General features: G+C 36.3%; 2 protein-coding genes across 6 annotated transcripts in view; one reads left to right on the forward strand and one right to left on the reverse strand.

The window, feature by feature from the left end:
• The first annotated feature begins 1,177 nt into the window (after window positions 1–1,177).
• Window positions 1,178–6,874, forward strand: LOC137196158 (uncharacterized). 3 transcript variants are annotated; one of them, XM_067608983.1, is made up of 6 exons: window positions 1,183–2,047; window positions 2,908–3,205; window positions 3,947–3,975; window positions 4,510–4,596; window positions 5,952–6,045; window positions 6,257–6,390. In XM_067608983.1, the coding sequence occupies exons 1-6, from the start codon at window positions 1,925–1,927 to the stop codon at window positions 6,265–6,267; spliced, it is 642 nt and encodes a 213-aa protein (XP_067465084.1). In that variant the 5' UTR covers window positions 1,183–1,924; the 3' UTR covers window positions 6,268–6,390. The 3 variants fall into 3 exon arrangements, with proteins under 3 accessions (XP_067465082.1, XP_067465084.1, XP_067465083.1); XM_067608981.1 differs by lacking the exon at window positions 5,952–6,045 and having other exon boundaries at window positions 1,178–2,047; window positions 6,257–6,874; XM_067608982.1 differs by lacking the exons at window positions 1,183–2,047; window positions 5,952–6,045 and adding an exon at window positions 2,058–2,147 and having other exon boundaries at window positions 6,257–6,874.
• Window positions 6,875–9,403: 2,529 nt separating this feature from the next.
• Window positions 9,404–12,022, reverse strand: part of nup98 (nucleoporin 98 and 96 precursor) — a 31,347-nt gene continuing 28,728 nt past the window's right edge. For all 3 annotated transcript variants that reach the window (XM_067608987.1, XM_067608986.1, XM_067608984.1), the window contains one exon: window positions 9,404–11,834. In XM_067608987.1, the coding sequence (XP_067465088.1) occupies window positions 11,635–11,834 (200 nt within the window). In that variant the 3' untranslated portion in view covers window positions 9,404–11,634. The remainder of the gene's footprint in view (window positions 11,835–12,022) is intronic.

Consider the following 12,022-nt stretch of genomic DNA (forward strand, 5'->3'; position numbering starts at 1 on the left):
ATTGGCTGAATGTCCGCAGACCTGCTCGATATTCAATCCAAAAAGGAATAACGATAAAACGAATCAACAAAAACCAAAAACGGGCCAGTTTGTGATCAGGAAGGTTATAGAGGAGATACTGGGCTTTGATGCTGATGAGAGAGAGGCTGCTGAACTGAAAGCACATTTAAATGCACATCATCATGTTATAACAACATACCAATCATGATAATGACATGATAGCTTATAGTTAACAGGCTTATATGTCGTTATAACGAGATACGTTGATCGTGTGCAGTAAATTTTGTGATATAGCCTGCAGTAGTGTTATAACAAGAAAAGCTTATTGTAAAACAACAAAAACTAAAATGGGACAAGTTGATATCTAGTAATAACGATAGAATATGTCAGAATAACATGAAAAATATCTTGTTATGTGAGAAGGATTTTGTTAAAACGAGAAACGTTTCAAGTTCAAACAGGAAATTGAGTAGACTAAACATTTGTTGTTGGGTGGCAGCAATATGCAGCCCTTACTAAGCCACAGGTGAACAGGCTTTTATTTCCCACAACATAAAAGTGAAAACACCCGTAGGCTTACTTTAGGGAGAGGCAACCATTGTTCCCTGTAGAGGGGGATTCAGTCAGCAAGAAAAATGGATATTATCAGGATTTAAAATCAAAGTAGGAAAATTAAAAAACAAAAAAAACAAAACAAAAAGATGATATTAAAGTTTTTCTAAATATGTCTAACTTTTATTCTATCAAAATGGCAAGCCAGGAGATAAATAATTGTAAGGTGGCAGCTTCCATTAACCTCTCTCTGCACACACATTTAAAATGTTTGTCTCCGCTCACAGAACAAAACAGTCTGCTTTGGCTTGAAGAAAGAACAAAGTGAAGATTAGGCCTTTAATTAACAGATTTCAACACTGTTCTTATTGTTGTTTGTTTTGTGAGACGAACCTACTGTGATCTTCATCATCACATTTATTACAACACTAATCTATCCAGGGTGGGCCAACAGTAAAGGTGAGTACCTTTAAATTTGTGTTTTAATGGTGACAGATAGCTTACGTCATGGCCACCTATTCACTTCTGGATTTATTTGTCATCAGTGGATAATATTTAAGGTAGAAATGTAGAAGCTACCTCGTTTCACCTGAACTAACATTGATGATCCCGAGCTTTGTCTTCTGGATCCGAAGCAGGAAATAAAACTCACGTCTCCCGAGCGTGAAGTTCACTTGTTAATTTACATAATTTCCTTTATTTATTGAATGTTCCTTAAATTAAACATTTAATTGTGAATTTGATTTACTGACTTTGTATTCACACATAGGCTGTACATCAAAACTAGTTTTTCGTGTTTGTAATCAGGGAGAGAGGATCTCTCAAACCTCCGTTCAGTCTTCTCTTGTGATCACATACCTGATATTAACATGCGTCTTAACCCTGCATGCCAGCATGGACTGAGGTGCACCTGCCTCAATCCAACGGCCTGAACCAACAGTCCCAAAAAACCTCTGTTCCTCCTTCAGGTAGCCTTATAGCTGCCATATCTCAGTAATTGTTGCACCTCCCTTTTTTCACTCGGTGCAATCTGCCACAACTATTTAAAAACCACAATAGAAGTGACTTTACAAACCAAAATTGCCAGCTGGTTTGCATTTAGGATAAATTAGCCTATTTCATTTATGTTCAATGACTAATGTTAGCTGAGCTGACACATCACATAACAAGACAAAGTTACAAAAGAAAATTCTACATAGTTAAATATCCGTTTCATACCTCTAATCTGTTATCACAGCGCAGAGTAACAGAGGCACCGTTACTGAAGGCACAAACGTAACTTTACTATACTTCAACTGTTTGGTGGGTTGGGCAAATGGCTGTGATTGGATGTATGGCCGTTCAATCAATCTAACTTGACCAATAGATTTTCATGTATGGGGAACTAAGTTTCGATTTATCAATAACTACCTCGGCGATGGAATCATGTTTCCGTGAATGTTCAGGTATCACAACACATAACACCTGCGGCTGTGACGCACCTGGAAAAGTAAAGGTGAGTACCCTGAAGTGTCTGTTTTAATGGTGATAGATAGTCTACGTCATGGCCACCTATTCACTCTGGATTTATTTGTCATCAGTGGATAATATTTAAGGTAGAAATGTAGAAGCTACCTCGTTTCACCTGAACTAACATTGATGATCCTGAGTTTTGTTTTCTGGAGCTGGAGCAGGAAATAAACCTGGCTCAGCTCCCAAGCGTGAAGTTCACTTGTTCATGTTAATGAACCTGCTGCGTCTCATTTGTATTCATGTTCGGCAGCAGTGATCAGCAGCTGTCCTGTAGGTCCTGGCTGCCACTGCTTCAGCCTCGGACGGTTTGAGTCGAGCCCCGCTAATTTCTGGTCCTCAAAACTGGTATTTTAGAGAAGAACAACGTGGAGCGTCGAGAGGAAGGGCACGGAGCACAGAGATTGGTCCATAATGAAAGTTGAAGAATGTATCGTTCAGAGCAGACACATGGTTGTAAATCAATGTTTGTTCTATCTCTGACATAATGAACATGGTCAGCATTCTACTGTCTGTTCTACTATCCTTAAACATCTCTGTTGCTCTTATTCACTTGTCACTTTATTGGAAACTCAGGACTTTTGTCAGGATGCTGTAGAATGATGACTAATGTTTTTTTCAGTGAGCTGATTGGCTGGTTGGTGACATGTTTAGATTTTTGATAGGATCCTCTAAAGTGAACCTGTTTCATTGTTATTCAATCTCTTACAAAGTTTATTCCTGTAAACTGTTGTATAAATGCTGCGATGGGATTAAAGGTGGACAGAAGATTTATAGGAAATTTTGTTTTATTTAGGTTTAAAGATGAGTGAGTCTTTTCTGCTTTTTCATTTCTCTGTGTTACAGATGTCGACGAAATTTGAGCATAAGTGGAATACTTCCCTGACCTCCATCCTGTTGGAGCTGGATGAGTCAGAATACATGAGGATGCTGTTTAATTTGAACAATATCCCTAAAGGTCTGAAGACTAGCAAGTCCAGAGAGGAGATGCCCCAAATAATAATCCAGTACTATGGACTAGAACAATCAGTCTTTGCAATCAAGAAAGTCATGAATCTGATACCGAGGAGGGACGCTGCGGTCCAGGACCTGCTGCGCCCCTCTGTGGAGCAACTGAAGAAAATACAACAGACAAAGAACAAGGGTCAGTTCGCAGTTTGTAAATAATTGACTTTAGCTTTTGGTGAAGTGTTCACCCCAGCCTCAGTCTTTGTTTCATTTTATAACAACATTGAACCACAATAGCTGTAATTAGGATTTCTTTATATTTTGCTAACCTTGACATTCAGTTGGCTCCTTTGTCTAGTAGTTTCTGGGCCAGTGCTCAGTAGTTCTGGCAAGAAATTAACAAATTCATCTTGTACCGATTCTTTTTTGAGTTGCAAAACTTACATGATTTGTCAACAGATGAACCTGTAAACAGACTAATGGGACACCACCTCTCTGTATTGTCTGGTCTGTGCACTGAAGGGGTTAAACTCTTGATAACCTGTAATTATGTGTTGAGGCTTTAACTGCTGTCGACTGCTCATTAATAACATCTGGCCCATCAAAACTAGATAGATACAGTATCAATCTATGAAAATGCTTACTGGCTATATTAAAGATGAAAAATACAAGATGATCTACATCATAAAATACAGTGATGTTTTCTGTTCACATGAGAAAAATGTATAAATCACAGTACATGAAGTTTAGTAGTATTCTCTTTAGATAATACCCCTGTAGTAGCTTTTCTTCTTGGGGTCCACAGATGTTTTAGAAAAGCACAATATGACAGTCATTGATCAAAGGCACGCACATTAAAAATATGATTATTAACAATCTCAACATCAGTGACATCAGTGTAGAAACACATTTACTGATGTTTGTTTTTCTTTTAAAGATAAAAAGCCGAGCAGCAAACCCAACAAGGTAAGAGTTCCCTTTTAAATAAATCATTTAATGCTGTATATGGTAACATATACCATACACATAAATCAATAATATAACAATAAATCAGTGCGCTTTAAAGACATTAAAGAAAAGAGCGGCTACATGTTCAAAAAGGTAATAGTGGAGGGAAACATCATCATCAAAGTTACCAGACTGACCACAGTGTCAAAGACGACAGCCATTAAAGTCCCAGCAAAGGTGCAGAGGGAAGCTCAGATGATCATTGACCTGAAAGCAGCTTCTTCCATGGTCCAAACATCACCTCAGAAGATGCCAGTGAATGTTCAATGAACTGCTAAAGGGTTGAGTTTCCTTCAGAGACATAACCACTCTACTAAAGTATTAATATTCTGGGTCTGAAGTGATAAAGTTAGTGAAATAGTGCTCCAGATTTTTCGATGCTTTAGTTCTTGTTGATACTGCACTTGTTTTTTCACTTCTGCTTAATAATCCAACTCGAAATCATAGTATTATCTGTTTTTAAATGTTCTGTGTTGTCATTGGTTTGTTCAGATTGGTCCTGGCAAACCAGTAAAGTCCAAACAGAAGATGACAGGAACACAAAGCAAAGGAACCAAAGTGACGCCCAAGACAACAAAGGTAGATGATATTCACACAGTGATGTAAACATCTGTTTGAAATATGATCGTTTTTCTCTCAAGTCAGCTGTGTTCACTTTTTTTTTTTTGGTGGAATGAGGCTCATCTGGACACTGACAGTCATATAGTACAGTAGGGGAAATAAGTATTCAACACGTCAACATTTTCTTCAGTAAACATATTTCCAGTGCAGCTATTCACATGCAATTAAGACCAGACATTGGTATTAACTCAATAAGACAACACAGCTAAAGAAACCATAACATTCTAATCAATGAAAAAAGTTATGGGTATTAAATTGGAATAACACAGGATAAAAGTATTGAACACACCAACTGAAATACTTGGTGGAGAAGACTTTGTTTGCAATGACAGCTTCAAAGCTTCATGAGTATAAGACTGGAACAATGTATGCAAGTATAAAACACATGTACATAACATAAATCGGGTCCTCTCTTGTCTTTCTATTCTCAGAGTCAAAACAGTGGATTAAAAATTGGGTTTGTCTCTCTAAAATCCACAGAACATAAACAGTATCTGTACTTACAATATTTACCATTTACAATTATTGTTGACAACACAATCTCTCACTCACTAACTCCACTCATATACTCACACATACACACTCAAAATAGTGGCTGTACTCACAACAATATTTGGCAATATTTACAATTTTTACATTTTACAGTATTAGTATCATTTTCTAAATGCTGATATTGATTTGGTATCTATGTATTTATTCTTGTGACATCCCTAATTATATCCACTTTGTAATGTGGTTATCAAGTTGTTTAGAAGAATGATCCAAAGACTACCAGGGGTCCTTGAGAGGGCTGCAGGTGGTTCCCAGCAAAAGCACGAATAGATTAATTTCACTTATATTACACTAACTTCCAGGTATTGCATCTTCTTAAAGGGGATTTTTTCAGACAAAATCCTCTCAAACACGGGTCTGTGGTCTATTGTGCATCTATTTTGGAGTCCTTAATATGAAAATTTAAGATTGCCTGGTTTCCTAAAATCCCAACAGTGCTGGATTTTTCTAGCTTCCATTTATGTCCATTGCTCACTTTTATTCCTCTGAAGTGGGCAAAAAGTTGTTGTATGTCATGTCTTTTTATTTGGAACACTCAGTAAATTTGAACCCATGATTTGAAAGTTTTTGTTTTTTATAAATGAAATTCTGAATGAATGTTTCACAAATTTCTGCTTTATTTTTTTCATCAATTTAATAAATAAGTAAGTAAATAGTAGTTATAGTAGTATGCATATTTATAATGTCTTTGTCATTGTTCAACAATGTTCATAGTATTATCTGTTTTTGAATGTTCAGTGTTGTGTCATTGGTTTGTTCAGATTGGTCCTGGCAAACCAGTAAAATCCGAACAGAAGAAGACAGGAACACAAAGCAAAGGAACCAAAGTGAAGCCAAAGACAACCAAGCTAACTGGTATTCACACACTGCAGAGATCCATTATGTTAACATCTGTTTGAAATACGATCAGCTGTGTTCACTTTATTTGGTAGAATGAGGCTCATTTGAACACTGACAGTCATATAATACATTACACCATCCTCCCCGCTCAGATCATAAGCTGTTTGAAATGTACTTTCAGCATCTCCTTAACTTGGACTACGAATGTCAATCTGTCTTTTTGCAGGTTCGAAGTGATGACGTCCAGATTTGGAGGATTACGATCACAGGAATAATAAAATCCATGAAGACAAAGTTTCACCTGGAGGCAGAGTTCAACAACAGACAGCAGACGTTTGTTGTGACATCTCGACTTCTGGCAAAGGCTTTTGGCTTCAAACTGGAGGATGATTTTAAAGAGAGACTCCTTGATTTAATGCCAGTCTCAACAGACGCAAAAATACAAGAAAATAAAATTACAGACATGAAAAACATGTAAAAATGACATACATTATTAGACCTTGTTCTTGCAGCTTTGGTCTAACCAGGCAGCTGGTGGGTGGGATGATAGGCTGAGTGTGTGCAACCTCTGACGGGGATGTGTGTATTCTGTCTGTTTGCTCCCAACTTTAATGATTACATTCAGTCCAACTGAAATCACAATTAATCATCTGTCTTTGCAGTCATAATGTCAGGGTGCTATATATAAGTGTTGCTAATGGTTCTTGTTCTTTCTTACACGGTTATGTTTGTGTTTATGTTTATTGCTTAATGTTCATGTTTACTGCATTTTCTGTTGACCACTGGAACACATTGAATTCCTTGTACTTGTTATGCGTTGAATAAATCTGATTCTGATTCTTTATTATTAGTGTGAAGAAAAAAGGTCTTTGGGGAAATATCAGAAATGCTCTGGTCACAACATGGAACTTAACTGTATCACTCCCAAGTTATATATTCTATTTGTTTTCTGTTAATTGTTGGTCTGATCAACAAAAGAAGCATTAACAACTTACATCATTTATTAGAAAGATTTTTCTTTTCATGATCTATTATTTCCCTCGTTAACTTTTATTATGGATAAAATTAAAGTCGGAGAGTCTGTCTGTCAGCAAGAAACACTTTTAAACACATTTATATTTTACATCATTTATCACCATTTCCATTCAGACACATGTGAGGCTGAAAATTCGTTAGGTTTGATATGAGTTGCATCATTTCTATTTTCCCTGAAACATTTAGCCTAATAAATCATTTCCAGTGTTCAAAAGACACCCTTATTATATTCTGAGTTATTAAATAATGAATTCACAATCAGAATATTAATAATTATGCAAATTATGAATAAATAATATAAACACATTCTACTGGTAGAAATGGCTCCTGTGCCTCTGAGCAGGACACAGTATAAATACTGAATGCAGGTTTTTATTCATGTGCAGGTGTTTGTCAAACAGGTAACAGGCTGCAGAGATGAAACAGCTGCTCTGGTAGTGATAACTGTGAACCTTTATTAGTGTTATCACAATGCACAAGTGTGCAGACACAAACTCCATCAAAAGTCTCTACAGCTGTTTAAGCTGATGGACAGCTGATCAGCCGTCACATGATGCTTCATTCTCATTCAGGAATGGACGTCTCATTTCTCTAAGAACATGTTTCCTCATTTCCTCTCTCCTCGCATCCTTTCCTTGCATCCTTGTTGGGAGAGACAAAGACACAAAGTAAAGATGTAAATAAGGGGACTGGGATGTACCCCTTGTTACACCTGAACTGTTCAACAGGGACTAAATCTAGAGCCTGATTCCTCCAGTTGAAATGCAAGTTTAGTTTCTCAAAAGGTCCTTGGTCCCCTGGGAAAGTTCCTGCAGTGGAAACACCTTATCTTTTAAAAATTTATCAGATTAATAACATCTTTATTGAACAAAATATCATTAATGAAAGCAGTGAGACCACTTTTATTTAGACTTTTATTTATACTTAAGTTATACAAAATATTAAGAAGTAGTTTATAGTCTCCCATCATCATATCCAGTTATTCATGTTTTTTTTTCTGACATCAAGCAGGTTATATCATGTTCACGTTATCTAACCAACGTTGTTGCCGTGGTAGCGACTTGTCAATCACAACGTAGCCGCACCCTAAAGTATACGCTGCTTTGTCGTCTATTTTTTTTTCTTAATCGGACCATAATTTACAAGATGAACATCATGCTGTATTGAAGAAGACTTGAAACTAGCGATTGAGACCATAAACTCATTAGGACAGTGTTTACTGAGGTAATAAATCAAGAGAGAAGTAGGGTCATTTTCTCATAGACTTCCATACAATCAGATTTCTTTATGGAGCCGGTGGAGTCGCCCCCTGATGGCCATTAGAGAGAATGCAGGTTGGTAGATCAGTCATATGGTACAATATTGTATTTGTATGTTTGTCTTTACCTTTGTGATTTATGCCAGTTCATTTTTTTGAATCTGTTGTAACGTATTTAAACAAACAAAGTTTTTAATATGGTTGTCATGTTTCATGTACTTCATGTTTATGACAGTTTATTGATGAAATTCCCACTTTTTTTTTTTAGGACATGAATTATTTATTTATTACTTGTTCATTGCGAGTTTGCTGTATGTTTGCTGGTAATTTTATTGGTTAAAAAAATATGTTTACAAACTTAACCTACAATTACACACACAGCAAAGATGTCAGTGGAAATTATGAGACACTTTGTTACTTTGTTCACTTCTTTGGTTTACTTGTTAATCAGCAGGACCGACTTATTGGTTATACTTGGTTTTGTCATACTTATAATTATAATGGACTTGGACTTAAATGCATTTTTTTTAAAAAACTTCTGCATTATTATAGGATCTAACTGTTAACTGCCTGTTTTGTGTTGTTCATATGGCCCATGCTGTGCACTCATTCATTCATGAATAAATATTTTTGTATGTTTATGACCATCAGGTTGATTTCAGACTTCAGATAAACTTAAATACATTTTTTGCACAGAAGGAGGACTGTGGATTTTGTCCTCCATCACTTCCATTGTAAGGTCATTATGAAGGGATCTTCTAATGGTCAGTATGAACAGGAGGAATGATTACAGCAAGAAAAACAGCTTTAATGTTCATTTGATGACTGACTGTTGGTTTAAGACACACTTGAAAAACTGTCCTTGAAAGAACTTCTGCAGACGTTTCATGTTTCCTTTTGCCTGAAAATATCAAACAAACAAACAATGAAAAAGACAATATCAATGGCTGCAGATCATAACTTTTTAAAAAATTGCTTCAGAAAAGTTATTAATTATTAATTAATCTGTAGTTGTTGATATTTCTGAGTGTGGACTCAAGTGTTCAGACTTAATCCTGAGATCAAGAAATCACAAGAAAGAAGAACAAATAACTTTTATTTCTACTCGACTTTATTAAAAAATATTATCAACAAAATCATCAGGAAACATGCACACACACACACACACACACACACACACAGACACACACACACACACACACACACACATCAGTATCCGTCCATGTGAACTACATACATACACAGTTTCTGTTCAACAGGAGGAAACAGACATCATGTAGAGATTCCTGTTTGTGGAGAAACACTGAAACTGGTTTTAATTGGAAAAGAAAAGAAGGAACTCTTGGCAAGCTGACAGTTAATCTACAACAAAAAGAAAAAAAAATGACCAATCAATCAATCAATAAGTGAAGGGTTTCATTCCAAAAAAACACTTTGCATCTAATTTATTAATAATTAAAGGTGGAGGATAAAAATGACCTGATATTTCCTGTTTGATTTTCCAAAAATATACAGTATTTATATCATTACATGCAGCTTGTTTTGGAAGGAAACTCTTCACTCTAGAAAATCTGACGAGCCGACATCCAAACTGTAATCAATCAAGCTCCAATAAAAAAAACCTCTTGTTGTTGTTGTTGTTGTTGTTTATCTCCGGTAACGTGCACAAACACTCTTCTGATTCACATTCAAACCAAAACAGAAAAACAAGAAATCTACAAAAATAGACCGTTAGGCATTTTACACTTTGCATGTTGAGTTTTTCTCTGAGTCGCGTCCCAAAAAAAAAGAAAAACAACAAAAGAAACAAACAAAACAAAAAGCAACTTGTACGCGTCGTTTGCACAACATCACCGCTCTTCTTCTTTAATATTAAGATAGATCTTTATTCACATATTGACAGATGAACAAATGCTACTGTCGCACTACGCTAAGCTAACAGCTGCTTTTTTTTTTTTTTTTTTTTTTTAAACTTACTTAAGATAAAACCAAATCTTCGAATAGAAAAATAACGAGCAGTCATGTTGTCAAAGAAGAAGAGATGGGAGTCAGAGCCCGACGACCACACACACAGCGCTGAGCTGCGGGGGGTCAGAGGTCAAATCATTCAAAGTTACATCTACAAAGACGCTTTTCAAAAAAAACAGGCAGAAACAAACTCAGAAGACGGTGTTTTTTTTTTTTTGGGAGCATTTCAATGTAAATGATTCAGTGAGAATCTCAATAAACAATAAACGTTGCTGAAGATCATTTAAAGGATCAGATCAGAGTGTTTGAAAGTTTGGACCCTTTATTTTTATTTAGAAACGTTTGTATTTTAGTTTCTGTTCCAGGAAGTCATTGGTTTCCGTTTATTTATGTTTCTGTATGTTCAGGAAACTTTATCGACACACTGTTACGACCATTTAATGTTTAATGGTCTTATTATTTATCTTTAATATGCGTTTTTAATCCAGGAGTCTTGAGAGAAGTATTGATATCGATTTTTACTGGTGAATTAAAGTAAATATTTCTTAAAAGTTAAAGTTTTGGTTGTATTTGATTTATTTTTGCAGTTTAATTCATTCACAAATGAATTAGAAACTTCATGCAGCTCATCGTCTCTTTAACACAATTCTGACTTATTTTAAACAGAAATTGTAAATAAATGAGTGAAAACCAACTGCAGAGCTGCAAAAAGTCAATTAAATCAACTACTTTGATGATCAAGTCATTTCAAAACAGTTCGTTTTTAAGCAAAAGTGCCAAATGTGACGGATCCAAGTTTTATTTTTCTTGCTCTTCTATTATATTAAACTGAATATTTGGAGGTTTTTGGACTAAGATGTTACACTAGACATTAGGAACAGTGAAAATCTGCAAATTAATCAATAATAAAATAATAATGGTTAACTGCAGAAACACATTCAAACATTTACTGAACTGTTTACTGTGAGATTTGTAATAAAAAGGAGCAAAAACATGAAACATCTGGTTTGATCCTTTAAGATGAAAATATGATTTCAAGTTGTTTCTCCCTGAATCAAACACACACACATGTTGATGTTGAGGAATGAAATATTGAAGCTTTTGTGTCCGTTTTCTACAGAAGGAACTGAAAGCGAAGACGTGAAGCTGAATAAATGTAAAAAAATGTTTGTCAGCAGTCAGAAACGGGATCAATGGACTCAGTTTTTGAGTTTTTTTGCTCCTTTTTTCTTTCTGTGTGTCAGAGGTTCATGATGTTTGAGCAGCTGATCTTTCAGCCGGTGAAGACCTCATGTATGCTTTGATTGAAGTAGCGGCATGTTCTTCCCTCCTGCTCTGTGCTCTCATTGGCTGACGATGAGCTGTCGCAGGTACGACTGCGTGAGGCCTCGCAGCTCCTCCAGCGTGTAGTCCTCCGGCATCGGCAGGCGGGTGATGTTCTGCGCCAGCTGGTTGAGCGGCATGTTGTGGGAGTCGGACGCTGCGTCGCCTTGCTGCAGCTTCAGCACCACGCGCAGGATGTTGGCTACACGCTTCGCCATCTCTGCACGGAGGGAAGAGGAGGTCGGTTAGTCGTGCAGGTTTTCATTCTCAACAGACAACAGCAGCTGGTTTCACTAATCAGTTACCGACCTGAACAACCTCGTTCATCAGTTTTCTCTACAAATAATCTGTAAACACACGACGAAGGAACTCTCAGACTCTCCTCCTGTGTGTCCAGCTTTCAGTAAT

Source organism: Thunnus thynnus, chromosome 13 (assembly GCF_963924715.1).
Source record: "Thunnus thynnus chromosome 13, fThuThy2.1, whole genome shotgun sequence".
NCBI classification, from domain to species: Eukaryota; Metazoa; Chordata; class Actinopteri; order Scombriformes; family Scombridae; genus Thunnus; species Thunnus thynnus.